Raw genomic sequence first — 25,972 nt, forward strand, 5'->3', positions numbered from 1 at the left:
CTAGGCCAGCATTTATTGCCCACTTACTTGCCCTTGAAAATGTGTTGATGAGCTGCCTTGAACCGCTGCAGTCCATGTGGCGTAGATACACCCACAATGCTGTTAGGGAGAGAATTGCAGGATTTTGACCCAGCGACAGGGAAGGAATGATGCTATGTTTCCAAATTAGGATGGTGAGTGGATTGGAAGGGACTTCCAAGTGGTGGTGTTCCCATATGTCTGCTGTCCTTGTCCTTCTAGATAGTAGTGGTTGTGGGTTTGAAAGGTGCTGTCTAAAAAGCCTTGGTGAGCTCCTGCAGTGCCTCTTGTAGATGGTACACACTGTGCTATTGTACGTTGGTGAAGGGAAGAGTGAACCTTTGCGGATGGGATCCCAATCAAGCGGACATCTTTGCCCATCTGACCTAGTGGGCTGGATTTTTGCAGAGTTTGGGAAGCTTCAAGGAGCTTTAAAGATGGTGGATGGGACCCAGATCCTGAAACCATATTCCCATTTCCAGGAGATCCAATTTTCACCGGTAGGGGAAAGGAGATGGTACATGAAATGCATAAGCATGAATTATGGGTCAGCTGGGCCATTTAAACTCAGTACACATGACAAGCAGATCCAATTTTCACTCCAGTAATGGCTTCAACAGCATATTGTTCATTACTTTATAGTGGGACATAACAACTCACAAAGAGTGGAAATAGTATGGAGAACTGTCAAGTGATTTAAATTGCCTGGCCTTTATGTTTTGAAAAAGATTAACCCACCTATGTCTAAGAGTGAGAATATGACAGTAGGCAAGTTCACAGTTGATTGAAAGCTCCAGAAAGTTTTAAAGGATTAACTGCCATTGATGTGGGCTGATTTATGCAAATGTTTGTTTTTATCAGGGATTAAATACTTGAGTGGGTTAAAATGCAATGAATGTTCTTTCATGAACTAGTGTTTTTTTCAAATTGTGAAGTCTGTAATAGATACTTAGAATTTTATTTTGTTTTATCTCAGCATGACTCCTGAGAGTAGATTTTCAGATCCCACCCATCGCAGGAGTCATTGCAGGTGGATGGACCATTTAACGGTCCATTATCCTCAAGCAGGAATTGTTGGTCTCAGGGCAGGCCAGAAAATCCCATCCCTCGCATCTTTCCATGGTGGATGCTGGGCAAGTATCCATGGAGGGTGTAAAGGCAAAGAGTGGTGAACGGGAGGCATGGTTTGTCATTATTTGGCATTAAGTTAGCAGAGGATCTACAAGGGACCACAAGGAGTTGAGTCGGAGGAATGAGTCAACATATGTTGACATTAAGTTGCTAAACATACTGTAAGGAGCTATGAGGATGAGTGGGGAAGCATGAGTTGGCATGGAGGATGCTCAGGGCCATTGGAGCTGAGTGAAGGGGCATGGGTTGAGATGGAGGGTATGGAGGACCATTGGGAATGGGTGTGGAGCATGGGTTGGCATGGCTGGGGCATGAGGAGTAGATGGGAGGATGGGAAGGTGAAAGGGCATGAGGGGGCAGGGCTAGAGGGCCAAATACTTAACTACACAACTGGGACAATGCCTCAGAGAACCAAGGCAGGCTTTTAACCAGTTCACCTAGGCACTTAATAGCCCGTGTTGCCCTTGATCAGCAGTGCCACCCTCCCCACCGCCCCCAGAACAAAAATCACATCGTTCCGGGTACTTTTTCCTGAGGCAAGAGTGTTTGACTTGGAAATATCGCGACTCAGGCTAATTGCCTTTCAGGTGAAAATCCAGCCTCAATATCTCTTTACGTTGCTTGGTGGTATATTTAATAATGATCCTGTGAAGGGCCTTGGGACATTTTATTCATAGAATCACAGAATCCCTACAGTGAAGAAGGAGGCCATTTGGCCCATTGTGTCTGCAGCCATCACAATCCCACCCAGCCCCATTCCTGTAATCCCACATATTTACCCTGCTAATCCCTGATACTAAGGAGCAATTTAGCCTGGCCAATCAACCTAACCTGCACATCTTTGAACTGTGGGAGGAAACCCACGCAGATACAGGGAGAATGTGCAAACTCCAGGAAAGGTGAGTTGAGATTATTTTATCCCTTATACAAATATTCTTTTATCCTTTTACCTGTATAAGGGCAGTATGGCAATTAGGGCAGTGATATGTTCCTCCTGCCAGATGTGGGAAATTAGAGAGCAATCTAGTCTCCCTGACAACTTTGTCGGCAGGAAGTGTGTCCTGTTGCAGCTCCTCACAGACTGCATTGTTCGGTTGGAGCAGCAGGTGGATGCACTGCGGAGCACACAGGAGGCAGAGAGTGTGATAGACATTAGTTACAGGGAGGTTGTCACACCACAGGTTCAGACAGGTAGATGGGTGGCTACCAGGAGAGGTAGGCAGGTAGTGCAGGAGTCTCCTGTGGCTATTCCTCTTTCAACCAGGTATACCATTTTGGATACTGTTGAGGGGGATAACCTATAAGGGGAAGATACCAGCAGCAGTCAGGCCTGTGGCACCACACCTTGTTCTGCTGTACAGCAGGGTCGGGCAAAGAGCAAGCGAGCAGTAGTAATAGGGGACTCGCTAGTTAGAGGCACAGACAGGCGTTTCTGTGGCCGCAATTAAGACTCCAAGATGGTGTGTTGCCTCCTTCATGCCAGGGTCAACCACGTCTCTAAGCAGTGCACGACATTCTTAAGGGGGAGGGTGAGCAGCTAGAAGTTGTTGTACGTATTGGTACCAATGACAGAGGTAGGAAAAGGGATGAGGTCCTGAAATGTGAATATAGAGAGTTAGGCAGAAGGCTCAAGTGCAGGACCTCGAAGGTAGTAATTTCTGGACTACTACTGGTGCCACGTGCTAGTGAGAGTAGGAATAGGAAGATTAGGCAGATAAACGCGTGGCTTGAGAGCTGGTGCAGGGGGCAGGAATTTAGATTTGTGGATCATTGGGATCTTTTCTGGGGAAGGGGTGATCTGTTCAAGAGGGACGGGTTACACCTGAACTGGAGGGGGACTAACATCCTGGCGGGGAGATTTGCTAGAACCACTCGGGAGGGTTTAAACTAGTTTGGCAGGGGGGTGGGATCCAAAGCAGTAGGGAGACAGAAGAGAAGGTTGAGGACAGCACAGAAGTTAAAGAGAGCACATTAAGTAGTACAGGCAGTGTCAGTAATCCTAGTGCCAGACAGATGAGGCAAAAGCAGAGCAGAGAGCAAGGGAAGTCCAGATTAAACTGCATTTATTTCAATGCAAGAGGCCTGACGGGCAAGGCAGATGAACTCAGGGCATGGATGGGTACGTGGGACTGGGATATTATAGCAATTACTGAAACATGGCTAAGGGAAGGACAGGACTGGCAGCTCAATGTTCCAGGGTACAGATGCTATAGGAAAGATAGAACAGGAGGTAAGAGAGGAGGGGGAGTTGCACTTTTGATTAGGGAAAACATCACAGCAGTACTGAGAGGGGATATATCTGAGGGTTCAGCCACTGAGTCTATATGCGTAGAACTGAGAAATAAGAAGGGGAAATCACTTTGATAGGGTTGTAATATAGGCCCCCAAATAGTCAGCGGGAAATTGAGGAGCAAATATGTAAGGAGATTAAAGATAGCTCCAAGAAAAATAGGGTGGTAATAGTAGGGGATTTTAACTTTCCCAACATGACTGGGACAGCTACAGTATTAGAGGGTTGGATGGAGAAAAAGTTGTTGAGTGTAGTCAGGAGGAATTTCTCATTCAGTACGTGGATGGCCCGACTAGAGTGGGGGGCAAAACTTGACCTCCTCTTGGGAAATAGGAAGGGCAGGTGACAGAAGTGTTAGTGAGGAATCACTTTGGGACCAGTGACCATAATTCTATTGGTTTTAAGATAGCTATGGAGAATATTAGGTCTGGCCCAAAAGGTAAATTTCGAAATTGGGGAAAGGCCAATTTTGATGGTATCAGGCAGGAACTTTCAAAAGTTAATTGGGGGAGTCTGTGGGAAGGCAAAGGGACGTCTGGTAAGTGGGAGGCTTTCAAAAGTGTGTTAACTAGGATTCAGGGTAAGCACATTCCTCTTAGAGTGAAGGACAGGGCTGGTAGAAGTAGGGAACCCTGGATAACTCACGATATTGAGGCCCTGGTCAAGAAGAAGGAGGCACATGACATGTATAGGCAGCTGGGATCAAGTGAATCCCTTGAAGAGTATAGAGGGTGTAGGAGTAGAGTTAAGAGAGAAATCGTGAGGGCAAAAAGTGGAAACGAGATTGTTTTGGCAGATAAGGCAAAGGAGAATCCAAAGAGCTTCTACAAATACATAAAGGCCAAATGAGTAACTAGGGAGAGAGTAGGGCCTCTTAAGGATGAACAAGGTCATCTATGTGCCGATCCACAAGAGATTGGTGAGATCCTAAACAAATATTTCTCATTAGTATTTACTGTTGAGAAAAGCATGGATGTAAGGGAACTTGCCGAAATAAATAATGATGTCTTGAGGAGTGTACATATTACAGAGAAGGAGGTGCTGGAAGTCTTAAAGCGCATTAAGGTAGATAAATCCCTGAGACCTGATGAAGTGTATCCCAGGACATTGTGGGAGGCTAGGGAGGAAATTGTGGGTCCCCTAGCAGAGATATTTGAATCATCGGTAGTCACAGGCAAGGTGCCTGAATATTGGAGGATGGCAAATGTTGTGCCTTTGTTTAAAAAGGGCTGCAGGGAAAAGTCTGGGAACTACAGGCCGGTGAGCATCACATCGGTGGGGGGTAAGTTGTTGGAAGGTATTTTGTGAGGCAGGATCTACAGGCATTTAGAGACACAAGGACTGATTAGGGACAGTCAGCATGGCTTTGTGAGTGGAAAATCATACCTCACAAATTTGATTGAGTTTTTTGAAGGGGTAACTAAGAAGGTACATGAGGACAGTGCAGTTGATGTTGTCTACACGGACTTTAGCAAGGCCTTTGACAAGGTACCACATGGTAGGTTGTTGCATAAGGTTAAATGTCACAGGACCCAGGATAAGGTAGCTAAATGGATACAAAATTGGCTTGATGACAGAAACCAGAGGGTGGTTGTGCCTCAGGGGTTGGTGCTGGGTCCACTGTTATTTGTCATTTATATTAATGACTTGGATGAGAATATAGGAGCCATGGTTAGTAAGTTTGCAGATGACACCAAGATTGGTGGCATAGTGAGAAGGTTATCTTGGATTGCAACGGGATCTTGGTCAATTGGGCCAGTGGGCTGACGAATGGCAGATGGAGTTTAATTTAGATAAATGCGAGGTGATGCATTTTGGTAGATTGAACCAGGGCAGGACTTACTCACTTAATGGTAGGGCGTTGGGGAGAGTTACAGAACAAAGAGATCTGGGGGTACAGGTTCATAGCTCCTTGAAAGTGGAGTCACAGGTGGACAGAGTGGTGAAGAAGGCATTCAGCATGCTTGGTTTCATTGGTCAGAACATTGAATACAGGAATTGGGACGTCTTGCTGAGGTTGTACAAGACATTGGTAAGGCCACACTTAGAATACTGTGTACAATTCTGGTCACCCTATTATAGAAAGGATATTATTAAACTAGAAAGAGAGTGCAGAAAAGATTTACTAGGATGCTACCGGGAATTGATGGTTTGAGTTATAAGGAGAGGCTGGATAGACTGGGACTTTTTTCTCTGCAGCGTAGGAGGCTGAGGGGTGATCTTATAAAGCTCTATAAAATAATGAGTAGATCAGCTAGATAGTCAATATCTTTTCCCAAAGGTAGGGGAGTCTAAAACTAGAGGGCATAGGTTTAAGGTGAGAGGGGAGAAATACAAAAGTGTCCGGAGGGGCAGTTTTTTCACACAGAGGGCGGTGAATGTCTGGAACAAGCTGCAAGAGGTAGTAGTAGAGGCAGGTATAATTTTGTCTTTTAAAAAGCATTTCGACAGTTACATGGTAAGATGGGTATCGAGGGATATGGGCCAAAAGCAGGCAATTGGGACTAGCTTAGAGGTTTAAAAAGGGTGGCATGGACTAGTTGGGCTGAAGGGCCTGTTTCCATGCTGTAAACCTCTAAGGCTATGACTATGACTCCACACAGACAGTGACCCAATTCCGGAATTGAACCTGGGTCCCTAGTGCTGTGAGGCAGCAGTGCTAACCACTGTGCCACCGTGCCGCCCCATTAAAGATGCTCTATAAATATAAACTGTTGCTGTTGTAGTTGACAAGATACCAGAAATGGTAAAGGTTTGGCCTATGTACTTCAAATGTATTATGTACTTTGAGTACAAAATAATTAGAGTTGGTAGATCAGAGACAAAGATGAAAAATAGTGGAATTTGGTAAACACCTTAAAATGTAGCCTCAACTAAACATGCAACCACACAATCCATGGGCACAGACCAAGTTTGTCTTATAGCGTGAGAGTAGAACCTGATTCCCCCCAAAGCAAAGCATAGTTAAGATGTTCATGCTGCGTAACATCTTGGAGAGCTGCAGTTGCTCCAATCCGAGGGAACTAGGCCGCATTATGGTCTTTGGGAGCTGAGTGTTCAAGGTAGCTGGAGCCTGAGAACTAGGTTGCATTGTCTGCATGGCATTTCTACAATATGGTGTTCAGTTTACAGTCAACATGTTAAATCTAGTTACAAAAACCACTCGCGCCTGGAATCTTGAATGGCGCTATTGTCGTTGGATTAATTGTTGCCACAGCAACTGTGGTAAAACCTACAATAACAACAGACATAATACAAGAAGCCATCAGGTGACAATGGAAACTGGAGCCCAGCTCCTATGGAGTGAGTAGGAACAATATTCACTTTACAGGCCTCAGAAAGGAAAAGCCCCACTGCATTGCTAAAAGAGTAGTAGAAATACCATTGAATTTGGGTCCATGGCTCTTCCACTATAAACACTGACATAAAAACATTCTACAAAAATTTGAAGCAAGAATAATGTAGAAGGGAAGTGCATCATGCGCAAGATTTTTATCATATGTAAATATGAAAAGCGTATAAAGCAGATAAGGCGTCGAGCATAATTTGTATCAAACATTTTATTCCAGAATCTTACACCACAGAAAGAGGCCATTCAGCCCATTTCAGGCATTTCCTGACTTGAATGGGTCCTTCTGAAAAAAGGGTGGTAACTGACGGATGGCACGATGGCACAGTGGTTTGCACTGCTGTCTCAGAGCACCAGAGACCTGGGTTCGATCCCGGCTTGGGTCACTAGCTGTGTGGAGTCTGCACGTTCTCCCCGTGTCTGCGTGGGTTTCCTCCGGGTGTTCTGGTTTCCTCCCATATTCAAAGATATGCGGGTTAGGTGGATTGGCCATGATAAATTGACCCTTAGTGTCAAGGGGATTAGCAGGGTAAATACGTGGGGCTACGGGGATTGGGCCTAGGTAGGATTGTTGTCAGCGCAGGCTTGATGAGTTGAATGGCCTCCTTCTGCACCAAAGGGATTCTATGATTTGATGATTCTACGACTTAGCCATCACCCCTCCCACCCCAGGGTGAATCTCTACAAACAATAACCCAGTTTGTGGCTAATCAACCCAAGACCAACACCATACTTGGAAAAGGAACTGTGAAAAGCCACATGGTAGAGCTGCCATGTCGGTCTCCCCTTCAATCTTTATATGCTATCTGCAGAAATAGCCAAGTTCCGCACACATGAGGACAGCCTCAACCGGGATCTTGGGTTCATGTCACACTATCTGTAACCCCCATGACTTGCCTGGGCTTGCAAAATCTCACTAACTGTCCCGGCTAGAGACAATACACATCTCTTTAACCTGTGCTTAACCCTCTCTCCACTCACATTGTCTGTACCTTTAAGACTTGATTACCTGTAAAGACTCGCATTCCAACCATTATTTTGTAAATTGAGTTTGTGTCTTTATATGCCCTGTTTGTGAACAGAACTCCCACTTATTTGACGAAGGAGCAGCGTTCCGAAAGCTAGTGGCTTGTGCTACCAAATAAACCTGTTGGACTTTAACCTGGTGTTGTGAGACTTACTGCAGAAAGACACAGCAATAACAGAAAGGGCAGTAACACCTATGCCTTAAGAACTGGAGCCTGTAACATCCTCAGGTCTCCAAGCTTATTGCTTTTACAACTCCACCAATATAGCACATTGACCTCCAGGTAATGAGACTACATGCAACTGACTACGTGACATGCAGAAAATCCATCTCTTCGAGAGAATCCTGCAACAACTTTCGCATGCGACTTCAGCTGTTGAAATCACCTAAACAAAACTTCATGAGTGAAGACATCTTCATCAGGCCTGCAATGTTTGTTTTCCCACACAAGCCAATCACATGAATAATGAATTATTTCTCTTGATTATAATTTGTAAAAGTGCACTGTTCTCTTTCACCGTACTTTCATTGACTGTGTCTGTCTCTGTGACTGCGTGAGTGCCGTAGCATTAGATTTTCAAGCTGAGTGCATGAGTAAACAATCCATTGTTTTAAACCTATTGAAAGCTGGCTGCTGATCATTCAAAGTGTCCACCCACTCAGGGTTTAAAACATACTACACATGCACATCTCCCTCTCAAAGATTTACTGATTGAAGACATTCGGGAAGGAAACATGAATAGCAGTAATTCTCTCTCACTCTGTAACACAAATGAGAGAAGTGATGAGCATTAGAAGCATAGGAATATTTGTAGCAATGAGTGGGGACCAAAAAAGATTTGTTGGGATGAGGAATCAGGTTGACGTTCGGGTAATAATGGTCAGCAGAATGGTGAGCAAAAGGATTGAGATGAAAATCAAAAATAATATATCTATAAGTATTGGGGAGAAGAGAGCTATGGTTTGTAAGGTTTTAGGGTATGTGAACTTAAAGAAGTATGAGAGTAATGATACCAAGAAACAACAGACACAATGGAGTGGCACAAAAACCACAAACACCAGAAGCCACAAAACACACTGTGCAGCATAAAAGCAAAACTGGGCCAAGACTGGCTGATGGTTGAAGGAAATCGTTAGCTACTGCTCTCAGCTGATGCCTGGGAACTAGTGGACGAGGCTGCCCGATGGTGGGACAAATATTTTAACCACTGTTTCTTTTGGAGGTACTGTGGAGAACCAAGATTAGGATGCTGAAGGAGTGCTACCTGTGGCCCCCACTTCAGGCTCCTCTTTTCCATCTCCCTAACTGGTCCTGTAACTCTCTGGCTGCTTTCATCTCCACTCCTCATCTTCTACTTGCTGCACTCTCCCTGCACCTACGTTTCTGACCGCTTGTTCCACGTGAGCATCGGTAGCTGTGGAGGAAAGACAAGTGCCAGATCCCAGTTATTGCACTGATTCTCCCCCCTTTTCTGATCTTTGCCAATGCTACTATTGGTAAGAATCCCCTCTTCAGTGCAGCTGAACCCAAGTACCTCCTGTCCCAGGATAAGCCCCACAACATTTACCAAATCCAAGGACCAGAGCCCTTCCTTCAACAACCGGTCCCTGTCCAAATCACACTGTTGCCAAATCTCAGAAGTCCCTGAACTCAGCTCAATGCCAGCATATCCAACAACTCTGTATCTCTGTGAGTATATTTCAAAATGATTATCCTTTAAAATCTCATTGACCTTGGCCCATCCTATCTGAGCCTCAGTGACAGTTTCATCCTCACCTCACCACAATCCTCCCCTTCTCTGTCACCACTTTATACCCCATTCCAGTCATAAAATCATCGAATCCCTACAGTACAGAAGGAGGCCATTCAGTCCATCAAGTCTATACCCACCACAATCGCACCCAGGTCCTATTCCCATAACCCCACATAATCCCCCTGATACTAGGGTCAATTTAGCACGGCCAATCAACCTAACCCGCACATCTTTGGACTGAGAGAGGAAACCGGAGCACCCTGAGGAAACCCATGCAGACACGGGGAGAATGTGCAAACTCCACACAGACAGTGACCCGAGGTCGGAATTGAACCTGGGTCCCTGGTCCTGTGACGCAGCAGTGCTAACCACTGTGCCACCGTGCTGCCCATTCCGGGTTAATTGATCGGCTATTACCTTCTTGTACTGTCGAAAGCTGTAAACATCAACTCACAAAGTAATGGATTTTCTTTGCAACAATATTAAGAGAATTCCAAAAGCCAATATAAGTTACATGCAGTGAGCAATTAATGAATCTTCTGATTTATTATTTTGTAATTCTAGGATATTTCTGAGCTTAAGGTGTAAACACAAATAAACAAATGGAATTTATAAGAATTCACAGCAACATTAGCATGAATATAAAAGCAAAATACTGCGGAAACTGGAAAATCTGAAGTAAAAACAGAAAAGGCTGAAATATTCAGCAGGTCAGACAGAATCTGTGCAGCGAGGAACAGAATAATGAAAGACAAGTCAACATTGTGTTCAACAGGTTCAGATAATAACCTCAGCCCCCAGTGCTTAAGATAGCTGCTGTTGATGATGAATTCTGATCCATTAACACCTCAGGCACACCCAGGTTTTGTACCTTTACTTGTTCCGTTGCCTGCTTTTGCTTTTCACCTTCGTCCCTTTTTGTCACTTAAATTTACTGTGGCAAATCAACCTAACCCGCACATCTCTGGAGTGTGGGAAGAAACCAGAGCACCCAGAGGAAACCCACGCAGACACAGGGAGAACGTGCAAACTCCACACAGACAGTGACACGAGGCCAGAATTGAACCTGGATCTCTGGAGCTGTGAGGCAGCAATGCTAACCACTGTGCCATCATGCTGCCCTTTCCATTAGCTGAGATTTTACTGACATTGCAGTGGGGCAAGGAGTGGGACGGTAAAAAGCTGGGGAGCTATATTGTGACAATACCCCTGTGCCAATTTGTCACTGGGGAAGGATTCCCATGATGTGGAGATGCCGGCGTTGGACTCGGATAAACACAGTAAGAAGTCTCACAACACCAGGTTAAAGTCCAACAGGTTTATTTGGTAGCAAAAGCCACTAGCTTTCGAAGCGCTGCTTCTTCATCAGGTGGGTGGGATTTCAGTTCACAAACAGGACATATAATGTGGAGATGCCGGCTACGCTGCAGGAAAGGATGTCCCGAGGCATGGTACATTGGGGAGACCATGCAGACGCTACGACAACGGATGAATGAACATCGCTCAACAATCACCAGACAAGACTGTTCTCTTCCTGTTGGGGAGCACTTCAGCGGTCACAGGTATTCGGCTTCTGATCTTCAGGTAAGCGTTCTCCAAGACGGCCTTCACGACACACGACAGCGCAGAGTCACTGAGCAGAGACTGATAGCCAAGTTCCGCACACATGAGGACGGCCTCAACCGGGATCTTGGGTTCATGTCACACTATCTGTAACCCCCACGACTTGCCTGGGCTTGCAAAATCTCACTACCTGTCCTGGCTGGAGACAATACACATCACTTTAACCTGTGCTTAACCCTCTCTCCACTCACATTGTCAGTACCTTTAAGACTTGATTACCTGTAATGACTCGCATTCCAACCATTATTTTGTAAATTGAGTTTGTGTCTTTATATGCCCTGTTTGTGAACAGAACTCCCACTCACCTGATGAAGGAGCAGTGCTTCGAAAGCTAGTGGTTTTTGCTACCAAATAAACCTGAAGGAGTCCCAATCAGGGCTCTGTGCTAGAGTGGCTCCCCACTGAATGGAGGCTTTGAATAATTAAAGGCCCAATTAAGGGCCATTTTTTCTGGAACCTCCATGCCTGTAAAAGGAGATTGGGATTAGGAAAGGCTGTTTGCACAGCCCCGAAGACACATTTTATTTTTAAATTAATTTATGGGATGTGGGTGTCAATTGCTAGGCCGGCATTTATTGTCCATCCCTAACTGCCCTTTAGAAGGTGGTGGTAAGCTGCCTTTTGAACTTTTGCGGTCCTTGAAGTGTAGGTACACCCACTGTGCTGTGAGGGAGGGAGTTCCAGGATTTTAACCCAGACCCCCCAGAAGGGTCTGCTCACTGATAGAAAGAGCCTATTGCCCTCAGGTGCCTCCACGATGAGTCCATTCTCTAATCCGACAGCCTTTCCCAGCAGCACCCACCCCTCTCAGAGACGCCTCTGAAGCTCCGGAGGTGCAGGCCTTCCGAACGGACCGGCAGCATCTGCAGCCTACTTGGACGATGGGCCCGATGCAGTCAATTAAGAGACCACATCCAGGAAGATTGCCACTCTGGTCCCAGTGCCCATCCTGATGGGCCCAGGAACCACATATGATCCCGACGTTGGGACTTCTCTCTCCCGGAGAGATCCCAGCCATTCATTATCTCTCTCCAAAGATGCTGCTGGACCTGCTGCGCATTTCCAGCATTTTCTTTTTTAATTACATAAACATGAACATTGCTAAATACCACTTTTTGTCTCATTTCTAGTTAATAATACATTATAATGTGCAGTGAAGCACAACACAAACACACTATAACACAAGATGTGGAGCTATTTTTTTGGTACTCACTGCTCTCTGCATAGAAAATGCAGGTTGCCAAAACTGTCAATGTAGTTAGCAGGACTTAGCCAGGGCAATGCCAGCAGCAAGAGAGCTTTCATTGTCAAAAGATGGTTGCTGAGATGCCGCTCTGTAATCTATCTTTCCCTCTCCCATAAGGGCACATATATTTCAGTCCAGCTGTGTCACAAATCACTCCCTGTTTTATGGCTCAACGGTCATTCCTGCCTGAAGACTGGTACTCTGAACTTAAATCTCTTCAAAATTAAGCTGGACCGAACATTATTGAAATGTAAGAAGATTACAGAGTTTGATCATCAGTTGGAGTCAGCATTCATACAGAAAATCTGTTTGGGTACTGACATCCTTATGCACCACTTAACAAGGTAACGGGAGGGAAACAGCAGCGTATAAGTTACTGCTTCACCACACCGTGTGTTTTTATGTTAGGTGACATTTAGAAATAATGCGATAGTGTGCTTCATAAATACATGGTAGTGCTTTTATCCCCGCTTGCTCTTTCACAGATTAAGGCCTCAATATTAACAACCCGGTGATGTGCAGGAGAGGATCGGGAGAAATAATAAATGCAGAAACTGGAACATGCCCCAACAGACCCCCACTCCCGAACATACCTGTTGCCATTTCTAAGGTGGTGGGTTTCATCACATGCAATCTGTCAAACCTTTCACAATTACATTTGATTTTTCTGCTCCCCACCACTTCTGCGCCCCTGCCAGTTTTGTCCATTTTTTCTCCCTTTTACTTGAACAATGCAGAATATGAGAGACTAAAGATACTTTGGTAGGAGTTGATGATTATGAACAGTCAAGAATAATTCATTAATTATTTTAAATCAGGTTATTGGATGCGTGATTTAAATGTCATTGTTACCCACGTGGTTTTCCCAGGGCTCAGGATAACTGACAGTAAAAGGAAGGTGTGAGATGCTGCCTGAAGAAGATAAATGCCTTTTACAGCACTCCTTGGGATCAGAAGGCACAACAGTGCACCGCTCAGCCTCTTTGGCCCATGCCCTATTGGCTGAATTCCGTCCATAATTTAGGTCTATATATCGGTGATGTACTGAGAGAGCGTTACATTCTCAGGCCAGAATTTTACTGGCACGCACGCCCCAGAATCGGGGCAAGCGAGGCTTGCAGAACGGTATTCTCCGTTGGCCTCGGCAGGATCTTACGAGCCTTGGGTGGTAAAATTCCGGTATCAGAGTTGGGTTTGGAGGAAATGTATTAAATTGAAGTCCTCTTTACCTGTTCATAAAAGACAGTGGCCAGAATGATCTGGCCTTGTCCGTAGCTGGGGTTCTCCAGTCCTGCTGCAATTAATGGAGCTTTGGCTGAGCGCCAAATTCTCCGTTCTCTCTGGCAGCAGTGGCAGGGAGATCGAGATCGGAAAATCCCACCCAATATTTGAAAAAGCTGTTTCTGCTGGGTGTTCAACCAGAACCAATAAAATAGATTTGGTCATTTTTATCAGCCTTGGGACCAGGCCGTGCACAGACTGGTTGCCACATTTATAACAATGTCTAACTGAAAAAGGTAATTCAATGACTGTGAAGTACTTTGTGAAATTATGAGGATGTGAAAGGTACAATATAAATGTTAGCTCTTTCTTTCTAAAAATGCCTTAAAATGTGCTTAAACAAGCTTTTTACACTTGTGTTTCATTCTTTCCCTCCCCATCCCCCACCCCAATTTTTCTTCCTTTTACCTTATAAATGCAGGATATGAGAGCTTAAAGATACTTTGGTAAGATTTTACAAAGTGAGGGTCATTATTGTATAGACTAAGTATTGGAATAATTTAAGTTTATTTACTAGTGTCACAGGATGTTGTCTATATGGACTTTAGCAAGGCCTTTAACAAGGTATCACATGGTAGATTGTTGCATAAGGGGTGGTCACACAGCTCTGTGGTAGAGCGTGTGCTTTGGCAGCATGAGAACCCAGGTTCAAATCCCGGTCCCACCCCAACATCTGGGTGGCACGGTAGCACAGTGGTTAGCACTGCTGCTTCACAGCTCCAGGGACCTGGGTTCGATTCCCGGCTTGGGTCGCTGTCTGTGTGGAGTTTGCACATTCTCCTCGTGTCTGCGTGGGTTTCCTCCAGGTGCTCAGGTTTCCTCCCACAGTCCAAAGATGTGCGGGTTAGGTTGATTGGCCATGCTAAAAATTGCCCTTAGTGTCCTGAGATGCATAGGTTAGAGGGATTAGTGGGTAAATATGTAGGGATATGGGTGTAGGGCCTGGGTGGGATTGTGGTCGGTGCAGACTCGATGGGCCGAATGGCCTCTTTCCGTAATGTAGGGATTCTATGATTCTATGAAATCTCATGGGATCCAGGGTGAGGTAGCTAAATGGATACAAAATTGGCTTGATGACAGAAGCCAGAGGGTGATTGTAGAGGATTGTTTTTCAAACTGGAGGCCTGTGATCAGCGGTATGTCTCAGGGATCGGTGCTGGGTCCACTGTTATTTGTCATTTATATTAATGATTTGGATGAGAATATGAGGGGGCATGGTTAGTAAGTTTGCAGATGACACCAAGATTGGTGGCACAGTGGACAGTGAGGAGAGTTATCTCCGATTGCAACGGGATCATGATCATTTGGGCCAGTGGGCTGACGAATGGCAGATGGAGTTTAAATTAGATAAATGCAAGGTGATGCATTTTGGTAGATTGAACCAGGGTAGGACTTACTCAGTTAATAGTAGGGCGCTGGGGAGAATTACAGAACAAAGAGATCTGGGGGTACAGGTTCATAGCTCCTTGAAAGTCGAGTCACAGGTGGACAGAGTGGTGAAGAAGGCATTCAGCATGCTTGGTTTCATTGGTCAGAACATTGAATACACGAGTTGGGACGTCTTGTTGAAGTTGTACAAGACATTGGTAAGGCCACACTTGGAATACTGTGTACAGTTCTGGTCACCCTATTATAGAAAGGATATTATTAACTAGAAAGAGTGCAGAAAAGATTTACTAGGATGCTACCAGGACTTGATGGTTTGAGTTATAAGAAGAGGCTGGATAGATTGGGACTTTTTTCTCTGGAGTGTTGAAGGCTGAGGGGTGATCTTATAGAGGTCTATAAAATAAAGAGGGACATAGATCAGCTCGATAAGTCAATATCTTTTCCCAAAGTGGGGGAGTCTAAAACGAGAGGGCATAGGTTTAAGGTGGGAGGGGAGAGATACAAAAGTGTCCAGAGGGGCAATTTTTTCACACAGAGGGTGGTGAGTGTCTGGAACAAGCTGCCAGAGGTAGTAGTAGAGGCGGGTACAATTTTGTCTTTTAAAAAGCATTTAGACAGTTATATGGGTAAGATGGGTATAGAGGGATCTGGGCCAAATGGGGGCAATCGGAACTAGGGTTTTAAAAAAAAGGGCGGCATGGACAAGTTGGGCCTGTTTCCATGCTGTAAACCTCTAAGTTTACCTCTAAGGCTTACATTAACACTGCAATGAAGTTACTGTGAAAATCCCCTAGTCGCCGCACTCTGGCGGCTGTTCGGATACACTGAGGGAGAATTTAGCATGGTCAATGCACCTAAGCAGCACGTCTTTTGGACTGTGGGAGAAAACCTGAGCACCTGGAGGAAACCCATGCAGACATGAGGAGAACGTGCAGACCCCACACAGACATTGGCTCAAGCCGGGAAGCGAACCTGGGTTCCTGGCGTTGTGAGACAGCAGTGCTAACCACTGTGCCACCCTTGTTGATGAGCAAAAGCTAATAACTGGACACAGAATCCAGAATGATGTAGAGCAACATGGTTTGGACAAGAAATAACACACAGTCTATCCAAGAAAGACAACTGCAATGATTTGGGCACATTTCAGGGAATAGTTAGAAGATTTTTCTTGGCCCAGAAGCAAAGGTAAATAGAACCACGAACTGAGGAAGACAAAGCACCGGATAGACAATGCCACCAGTGACTTGTGACAGAAAGGACACAGGTGGATCTACCTCACATTAAGTTGATCTTTCTCAAGCTTCTGATTCATAGACAAGTGCTCAACTAACTTAGCCACAGCTACTCCTGCTGCTATTACATTCCCATCTGTTACCTAAGCAGTGACAATCGGCCTTGCTCGAGCTAGACTGGAAAACCCCGCCTGAGGTCAAGGGACATTTCTGTTGTCCGCCCGTCGCTCACTCCGGATCCGTGGTGGGCTGGGCGATAGAATTTCAGTGAATGAGTCTGAATTAATTCACTTATGCATGGTATGTTTTGTCTGTGCAGCGTGCAAGAAACAATACTTTTCACTGTATACTAATACATGTGACAATAATAAATCAAATCAACAATGACGGAAGTGGCCAGGCTGGTTCTGACCTGACAATATCAACTGGTCATTATGATGAATAGCGGTTATACAATTCTCATTCTGCATTCACATTATCCGTTCAGTGAATACAAACAGCTCAGATAAAAGTAAGATCCCGTGACTTTCTTTTTAAATGAAATAACTAGAGTTCTGATTTTCTCTGCTTGTTGTAAAAGTCCCTTGTGTGCTACTTTGCACAGTTAAACTATTTATTTCAAAAGGTTAATGACTGTACTAAATAGCCCATAAAGAAATTTTCCGCAAATGTGTTAGCTGGTGCTTTGCAGAGAGATAATTAAACCCCAGATGGCAATAAATAATTGAAAAAGTCTCCCATTGGCCAGTACAATGTCTGCAGTGTGGTTTCTAATGTCTGACTCAGGAGCCACAGAATTGCAAGGTTTTGCTATTGGCTGTCCATTAACATCGAGCTGGAGTCTGGAAAATTTGGGGTTACAATCTTCATCATAGTCAAGCTAACTAAATTACTCTCCACAATCACATAACTCTGATGAGGGTGTTTTTTTCTTGTCTTAGGGTGGGTGGTCATTGGATTCTCACCAAAACATTCACATAAAATGCAAAAGAATAAAACTGAAATATAAAACTGCTGTCAAATGTTTAACTAGTTGAAAGAATTCTCAGAGTCTACCAATCTCTGTGGCTGGGTTCAGAGGAAGAAGCAGCTGCCACTGGTGTCAGTTTATGACCACTTGGAAACAGAACATAGGACTGGGGGCGTAAAAGAAAAAAAACATTGGCACCTTGTGAGCTGGATGGACAAAAATAATCTTTCAATGTGGTTCGGGTTCCTTTAGTTTAGTTACAATGCACAAAGGGTTAAAAATCAGCTTGATTCTTCAACAGCATCAGGATATCACAGAATCAGTACGGTGCAGATACACTCTATTCGGCCCATCGAGCCTGCGATGATAACAATCCCACTCAGGCCCTATCCTTGTAACCCTATGTTTTCACCATGCAAATCTCCCTGACACTAAGAGGTAATTTAGCATCGCTAATCAACCTAACCCACACATCTTTGGATAGTGAGAGGAAACCGGAGCACCCAGAGGAAACCCACGCAAACACAGGGAGAACATGCAAACACCACACAGACAGTCACCCAGTGCCAGAATTGAACCCTGGTCCCTGGCGCTGTGAGATAGCAGCGCTAATCACTGTGCCACCATGGTCCCTGGCACTGTGAGATAGTAGCGCTAATCACTGTGCCACCGTGGTCCCTGGCACTGTGAGACAGTAGCGCTAATCACTGTGCCACCATGGTCCCTGACACTGTGAGATAGCAGCGCTAATCCCTGTGTCACCGTGATTGCTGGCACTGTGAGATAGTGGCGCTAATCACTGTGCCACCATGGTCTCTGGCACTGAGAGATAGCAGTGCTAATCACTGTGCCACTGTGGTCCTGGCACTGTGAGATAGCAGTGCTAATCACTGTGCCACCGTGTCACCCATATTTCAATACAATCGTTTTTCTGGAGCCACATCTCTGAGGGATAAACCAGGTCATCAAATTCAATGTAAATACTAACATCTTGTGAGATTGTTCAAAGAAATATTTGATTGGCTGCTCTTTGAGTGTTTAACAGTTGTTCAAATGTTATCAAAACCTTTCGAAGCCAAAGAGTTCCCTTAAAAATATCATTGTCTTGTGCCATGGATCCGCAAGGTGAATTTTGAAGAAGAGGGATAACAATATAAAACATGTTCAAGTGAAGAATTGTGACTCAGATCATTTCTGGACAATCTATTTACTTTAAAAATAATTCTTATTTAGCTATAGCATATCGCTGCACGGAGCAATCGCTTTGGTCAATCAGCAACAGTTTAGGGACACGATTAACAGATTGGGTGTAATATCAGCATCAGGTTCATGTCTCGACACATTTGTGTTAACATTCTTCTCCAATAGCCAAAGTGGACTTACTTGTGACGTAGATGAACTTCTAGTTCACAGCGCGGCATGACTTCAGTGCAGTATTCCGTAAATGGACAAAAGACCCATAGTTTATCCAGCAGTTTTAGTACCAGGAAGCTTGACTTCTTGCACACCTTCAGACACAAGGGCTTCCGATCCATGGGGCAGAAATCTTTGACCAGCAGGAAATTGGTAAGGCACAAAGTACAGTAAGTGTGACCACATGGTGTGTCCAGTGGTTGCACTAAGGGCTGCAAGCAGATGTGACATATGAGATCGTCATCTGTTTCATCCCGGTAATTATATGTGTGATTTTCCTGGGGCAGGTGAGGTTGTCCACAGCAGATACAAAGTGTTGGCATAGCAGGATCCATATTCACTGCAGAATCACTTTATTCCAGCAACACAATATTCAGTGAAAGCTAGTTCCAAATCAGTGCTTATCAATTACGAAGCTTGCTGAGTTCCTGGTTAAACCCGAGAACTGAAAGAAACAACATGGACAGTGACAATTAAACCAGTGAAACTCTTCTTTCAACAGATAGTTATTAAAACTTTATGAAGTTGAACTTTGCTTGAAGAAGGATAACATTATAAAACATGTTCAATAGAAGAATTGTGACTCAGATCATTTCTGGACAATATTATTTACTTTAGAAATAAGCATAGTAAAGGTCATACCAAGAGATTTACCAATATGACAGTGGGAATGAAGCAGGATATGAGCTCAAACGTGTCCTCCGGAGTCACAAGAGTATATTTTAGTTTGGTTCATTTGATGGCACTCTCTTGTGACTGAGTTTTGGGGTTTAAGCCTCATGTAAAGGCCAGAGCTGACAATTCAGCACAAGCAATACTCTATCGTTCAGGTTAGGTTGATTGACCATGCTAAATTGCTCTTCAGCGTCAAGGGCGTTAGCAGGGTAAATACATCTGGTTATGGGGATAAGGCTTGGTTGGGATTATTGTCGGTGCAGACTCAATGGGCCGAATGGTCTCCTTTTGAGAATACCTGAAATATTAAACCGATGCCGTGCCCTACCACACTGCTCAGATGGATTTCATCAGCACTATCTGAAGAAAAGTAAAAGTTACCCCAGTGTCCTGACTAACATACTGATGCACCATCAATCGAGCAAAGACTAGTTTGTATGCAAGAACAAATAGGCTTTTATTAGCAAAAGACTTGGAGCACACCCATGCCGATGAACTGGTCCAGACTGAGGCGGGGGGGGGAGCAGTCGCCTTTATACCTGGATCGGGGGGGGGGGGGGGGGGGGGGGGGAGGAGTCTCGGGTAGGGCCGGCAGGGATGTGTCCAGGCATGTCACATATACAGGCAATAAGCTAACAGTGGTTTACCACACATACCAGCTTCAACCAATGTACCAAAAATAGGTAGGACTAGTGTTCTTTTGCTGTGTGCAATTAGCTGTCACTTTTGTCTATTTAGCAAAGTAAATGTAATGTCTTAAGAACTATTGCAGGGGGAAACATCTTGAATGAGGATATGTCGAAGGGTCTCAGGCAAAATCATTAGAAACTTTCACACTTCATTTGATGCATTTTCAGGTAGTTTGGAATCTATAATGAATAGAGGAACTGATAATTTTCCCAGCTAATAAAGGAGAATCATCTTCACAACTCTCCGGAAAAATATTTCCCTATTTGTTATTTGGGAATTATTTTTTCCTTCTTGCAGTGTAACATTTCTTTTCTCCACAGCAGCTGGCAAACTACTTCAGGGGAGAAAATGTATTCACTTTCCTTCTAAAGCTGGCATTCCCCACCCCCTCCCCCCTCTCCTACATCTCCCCCACATCTCCCCCCCACTGCACACCCTCATCTCTCCTCCACACTACCTTCCCCCTCCCCTTACATCTCCCCCCTCCACATGACCCCCCGCCCCTCCCATGCTGGCATTTCCCTTTATTGCCTTCAGTTAAGTCTGTCACTGATTCCTCCTCTTTCCCCATCTCAGTTAATTCAGTCTCCTCCTCATCCCCCTGCCACTCCTCACCCCACCGCCACCCGCCTGCCCCCTCCACCCACCACCCCCATCCCAGTGCCACAATTGAGGCTCTTACTTCTGGATGTGACTGAGATAATGCTGCACACTGGAGGCGGGAATTGCTCATCTGTTGAGAATTTCTGCCCACAATATATAGCAGCGTTCCGTCTCTTAAAGCAACAGCACAAGGTAGAGGTGCTTGGGAGAGGGGTAGTGTCTGGGAAGGCACTTGGTCTACATTGGTTTTCAGCTGCAAAAGCAGGCATACACAGAGAGCATGTCCCCAAACAATGGCTGCTCAGGCCTGAGCTCTTTGCAGTTCTCGGTGAAGGCTTCCCTTCAACTGAAAGCCACCAAAATCTACTGATTTTACATTGACCAAGGGAAAAAAAGGAGGTAAGTTAAATAGAAAATGAAATGCTAAATCTCCAACTGCCAGTCTGCATTGGAGCAGGTTAAGCAAGTTCTTTGTTTACAGATATGCTGGATAAAAAACAGACGATAGGGGCATGACCAGGCCAAAAATAAAAGTAATTCTTTGCACTATCCAGGGATGTTGACTTTTGCAATGTTGTCGTATAGGACAATTCCCAAGGTCAGTGAACAGGGATTGATCTGCAGGACAATAAGTGGAGCAATGATGTCATTCATTGTATTCATTTGCCATTTGATAAACAAAGTCAGAATCACAATAGTGAGAATCGGAAAGGAGAAAATAATATCGAAGCTATTGTCAAACTGTACAACTCAGCAAATACATAAAGCAGTGCACTGTGAATCTTCACAAACAATCACCACAGTGCATCATCAGAGTGACTGCAACAGGTCTGTTCAAACATTGACAGCAATAGGACCTGTCTGAAAAATTTGCAATCAGAAAACGCCCAGAAATATCTTATTTTAATCTGGCTTTCTGAGAACTGGCAGCTCTATGTAAAACTGGATTTTGTTATTCTGTTCGTCACTGTGATCCTCCCTAAACAAAAAATCTTTGAATCTGTCTCAACTTGTGGAAGTGAAACTAAAATATGTTGTTTATTTCAAGTTCTATTTGAAATCACCCTCAGCCCCGCCCTGCAGGAGACAGAAAACTTTTATTCATCATTGAACACAAAATAACAGAATCTTAGTGTAAAATCTTTCATTGTGCATTATGCACAGACCATTCCTCTATGCATTGTTCACGCAAGGTTCTGTATTGGGACTTCAAAGATCAAACTTTACCTTGTAATTTGTTGACATGGTAATGTGGTAAACCAACATGGTTTCTGCAAAATGCAAAGGCTGTAACAAACTTACTGGGGTATGCATGGATTTCAATTCTGATGAAAGGTCAGTAAATTAAAATGTTAACTCAGTTTCTCTCCACAGATGCTGCCTGACCTGCTGAGCATTTCTGTTTTTATCTCTAATTTCCATGGTATTTTACTTCCGTATTAGAGTTTAGTTCACTGCCACTTTTCTTCCAAGTGTCCCCACCTTGAAGACGTTTTAGAGTCATAGAGGTTTACATGGAAACAGGCCCTTCAGCCCAACTTGTTCATGCCACCCTTTTTTTTAAAAAAAAACAGTTTTGCTCTTCTCCTCAACAGGACCTCTTGTTTTTCTCTTTCCCTTGTTCAGCTTCATTGTTTTTTCATGAGATCTGATGAAACCTCACATTGGGATGAATTTTCTACCTAAGTTGTGGCTGCTTCAGAGACAGGCACACCAGCAAATTTGCACTACTGGCTGGAATGCCAGTCAGCCTGCATGTTCTTATTTCCAGACTTCAAGCAGAGGGACCTGGCTGTATAGACCATTGATGGTGGCAGGAAAAGTGAAGAGAGCAGTTAACAAAGCAGATCGTATTCTGGGCTTTATCAATAGGGGCATGGAGTAAAAGAGCAAGGAGGTTATGGTGAACTTACACAAGACACTGTTTTGACCTCAGTTAGAATATTGTGGGCAGTTCTGGGCACCAAACCATAAGAAGAATGTGAATGTATTGGAAAAAGTGCAGAAGGGGTTTACAAGAATGGTTCCAGGGATGAGAAACTTCGGTTATGAGGACAGGTTGGAGAGGCTGGGAATAAGGCTAAAAGAAGATTTGATAGAGGTGTTCAAAATCATGCGGGGACTGGACAGAGTAGAATCATAGAATCCCTACAGTGCAAAAGCAGGCCATTCAGCCATCGAGTCTGCACCGTCTTTCTAACAGAATATCCTACCCAGGTGGGAGAATCTGTTCCCATTTGTAAAAGGATAGGAAATGAGAGGGCACAGATTTAAAGTAATCTGCAAAAGAAGCAAATTTGATGTGAGAAAAAGCTTTTACACAGCGAGTGGTTTGGGTCTGGAAAGCACTACCTGGAAGTGTGGTGGAGGCAGGTTCAATCGAGGCATTCAAGATGGGCATTAGATGATTCTTTGAATATAAATAATATGCAGAAGTACAGGGAAAAGACAAGGGATTGGCACTTGGAGGCAGTGCAGGCTCGAAGGATCAAATGGTGAGTCCTGCTCCTTTTTTGTAAATGTGGAGATGCCGGCGTTGGACTGGGGTAAACACAGTAAGAGTTTTAAGCTGGTGTTGTTAAAACTCTTACTACCTTTTTTCTAAGTCATGATACTCATTTGGAGAGCTGATGCAGACATGAAGGGCCACATGACACCATATAAATTTTATGATTTTGTCTATTTTCAAAGACGTTCTTTCTGGGAGGTGATGGCTACTCTCCCTAACTGACCAAGCCAATTAAAGTGTCAACTGAGGGCACTCTTCACATACTATCTGGGTTTTACAGACTGTGGACTACCTCCCTGTGTGGCTATGACTGTGTGAATGGTGGTGGCCTCCCAGCAAGCAGGCCAGAGGGGTGGGAGGCAGCTCCTGCAAAGCAGCGCTGCATCAATCTACTGGGTTGCAAATGTCACAGCTGCAGCCATATGCCATTCTTTGCAGGAGATTCTGTGCTGCAATGATGGCCCAGCAAGTGTGCATTTTGATGCATTTGCACACTTTCAAAGAGTGCCCCCCCTCCCCCGCCCCACCCCACCAGCTGCAGCCTCTGGATCCTCCATTGACCCTCCTGGCTTTGGAGCCCACCTGCCACTCTGGGTCCTGCCATGGCCACTTCCAGGTTTCCGATCTGGAACCTGGAAGTTGGAATTGGACTTGAAACTAAAATTTAGCCTGTTAACTCTTTTTCTCTCTCACCAAATTTGATTATTTTCTTTCTTGGACTGATGGAGGAAGAGCACTCATCAATGTTCAAGAATTAGATTGACTTGGTTGGAAACCAAGGTTGTGGGTTCAAATTCCAGGTCAGAGTTTGGGCACATAGGCGAGGCTGGCTCTTAAATGTTTCTCTTTTGTATAGGAGAGCTACATTGTTACAGGCGTTGGTTTTCAGAAAAGATGTGAAAGCAAGGTTTCATTTCTCCATTCAGCTGGAAGTGAATCCAATGTCTGATTTTGGAGAGGAGCAAGGAGTTCAACCAGACTCCTTGCCAATATCCCAGATATGGACTAACCAGTCATTTACCCCTTTTGATGTTTGTGTGACCTTGTGTGATCTGTTACTCCGAACAGCACTGATTGCACTTCAAATGTGATTCATTGACTGTAAAGTCCTTTCAAATATCCTGAGGTTATGATTAGATACTAGTTATAAATACGTTTTGTTCCCATAAGGTTCTTTTTTGTTTCTTCATCTTCAGTGTCAGCTGTGGCTGTGGGTTCAAACCCCACTCTTGAGACTGTATTCCATGATCCAGGATGACAGTCACCAGCATGATATTGGGGGAGCACCTCACTATTGGAAGGATAATACAGAGAGGGGATGTTGCACTGTCACAGTGCCAGCGCCGTGGGAGTGCCAAACTATCAGGAGTTGCTTAACTTTGGGTTAGGTGATGCAAAGCATCCCATGTCACTACCGGAAGAAGAGCAAGTCTTCCCGTAGTCCCGGGGCCGAATTTATCCCTCAGCTGCTTCTTTTAAAATCAGATTATCCGGTGATTTCTCCTATTTTATTTGTTGCTGTGCAGAAATTAGTTCCCGAGCTTGCAACATTATAACTGCTGTACAAAGACACTCCATTGAAGTGTTTTGGAATATCCCAGGGTGGTGAAGGCATTGTCTAAATGTGATTTCTTATCTACTTTCTTAAATTCTCTTTGTGATGTAGCTTCTACACAAGATTATTGTAACTTCGGTTTGAATACAGTCATGATAATTGTTTCAAATTCTTCCAAATGATTTGGGGGTCGCTGACGAGGCCAACATTTGTTACCCATCCCTAATTGCCCTCGGGCAGATGATGGTGAGCTGCCTTCTGAACTACTACAGTCCATGTGGTGAATAAATATAATGCTTATATTTATGTATCTAGGAATCTTTATAATGAGGTTTTGTTTCATTGTCTTTTAACACTGTACTCCCAGGTTTAAACCAATACCAATATTTCCTTTTCAGAAAGGAGTTAAATACCTATTGAATTAAAGTGCTCTGGTTAGTGGGGTTAATTAGTTATTACACACAGATGCAACATCACAAAGTAGATCAAATCAACTACAGAAAAACAAGTTGAAATTATTTAACGTAGGTTCTACTAAACCTGGACAAAGTTACAAAATATCAGGAATGATAGTCCTACATGTTGGAACATGCTCTCACACAGACAAAGATTTTCAAAGTAAAGCTGCAAGAAGAATAACTAGGAAGGAGTTTAATCGTTGTAACTTACCCACGTCTAGTGTCAGGAAAGCATCTTCTTTGTCAGAAAAAAAATTACAAAGAGGGTTTTCAACTGTTTAAATCCGCAGAAGCAAATTGTGAACTCACAGCCACTGCATCCTTTTCACAAAGGATTGTCACTGGATAAAAAGGAAGTTGCTCAAGAATCAGCCAATTCAAAGCATACAATACTTTCATACTAAATTGCAGACTGCAAAATCACAGATCCTGATCCCGCCCTAATGTGCAATATTCACCTCTGAGCTTTCTAGTTCCCTGGAGATATTCATATGGCAACAAAATGCATTTTTTAAGAAAAAATGGACAAGAGACTATTTGGAAAATCTCTCCATTTTATAAATGATGTGTAATTATCACATTTACGTCATACCACATTGATGCAAACACGCATATCTCTTCTAGTACTTCTCTCTTTTCATACTTGTCTCCAGACAGGATTTTATTTTCATTTAAGTCATCCCCTATTTAAATATTTATGAGTCATTTCCAGGCTGGTAGTTGCCTGTTCCTTTGTATTGGCTGTTTTTCAGGTTGCTG

At 44.1% G+C, this 25,972-nt stretch overlaps 1 protein-coding gene across 4 annotated transcripts in view; it reads right to left on the minus strand.

The window, feature by feature from the left end:
• Positions 1 to 25,972, minus strand: part of lnx1 (ligand of numb-protein X 1) — a 204,497-nt gene that overhangs the window by 114,841 nt on the left and 63,684 nt on the right. For 2 of the 4 annotated variants that reach the window (XM_078217216.1, XM_078217214.1), the window contains exon 2: positions 18,694 to 19,168. In XM_078217216.1, the coding sequence (XP_078073342.1) occupies positions 18,694 to 19,058 (365 nt within the window). In that variant the 5' untranslated portion in view covers positions 19,059 to 19,168. Of the gene's footprint in view, positions 1 to 18,693; positions 19,169 to 25,424; positions 25,863 to 25,972 lie in introns of those variants that run through there. The other 2 variants (XM_078217217.1, XM_078217215.1) reach the window with 2 other exon arrangements.

Source organism: Mustelus asterias, chromosome 1, assembly GCF_964213995.1.
Source record: "Mustelus asterias chromosome 1, sMusAst1.hap1.1, whole genome shotgun sequence".
Classification (NCBI taxonomy): domain Eukaryota; kingdom Metazoa; phylum Chordata; class Chondrichthyes; order Carcharhiniformes; family Triakidae; genus Mustelus; species Mustelus asterias.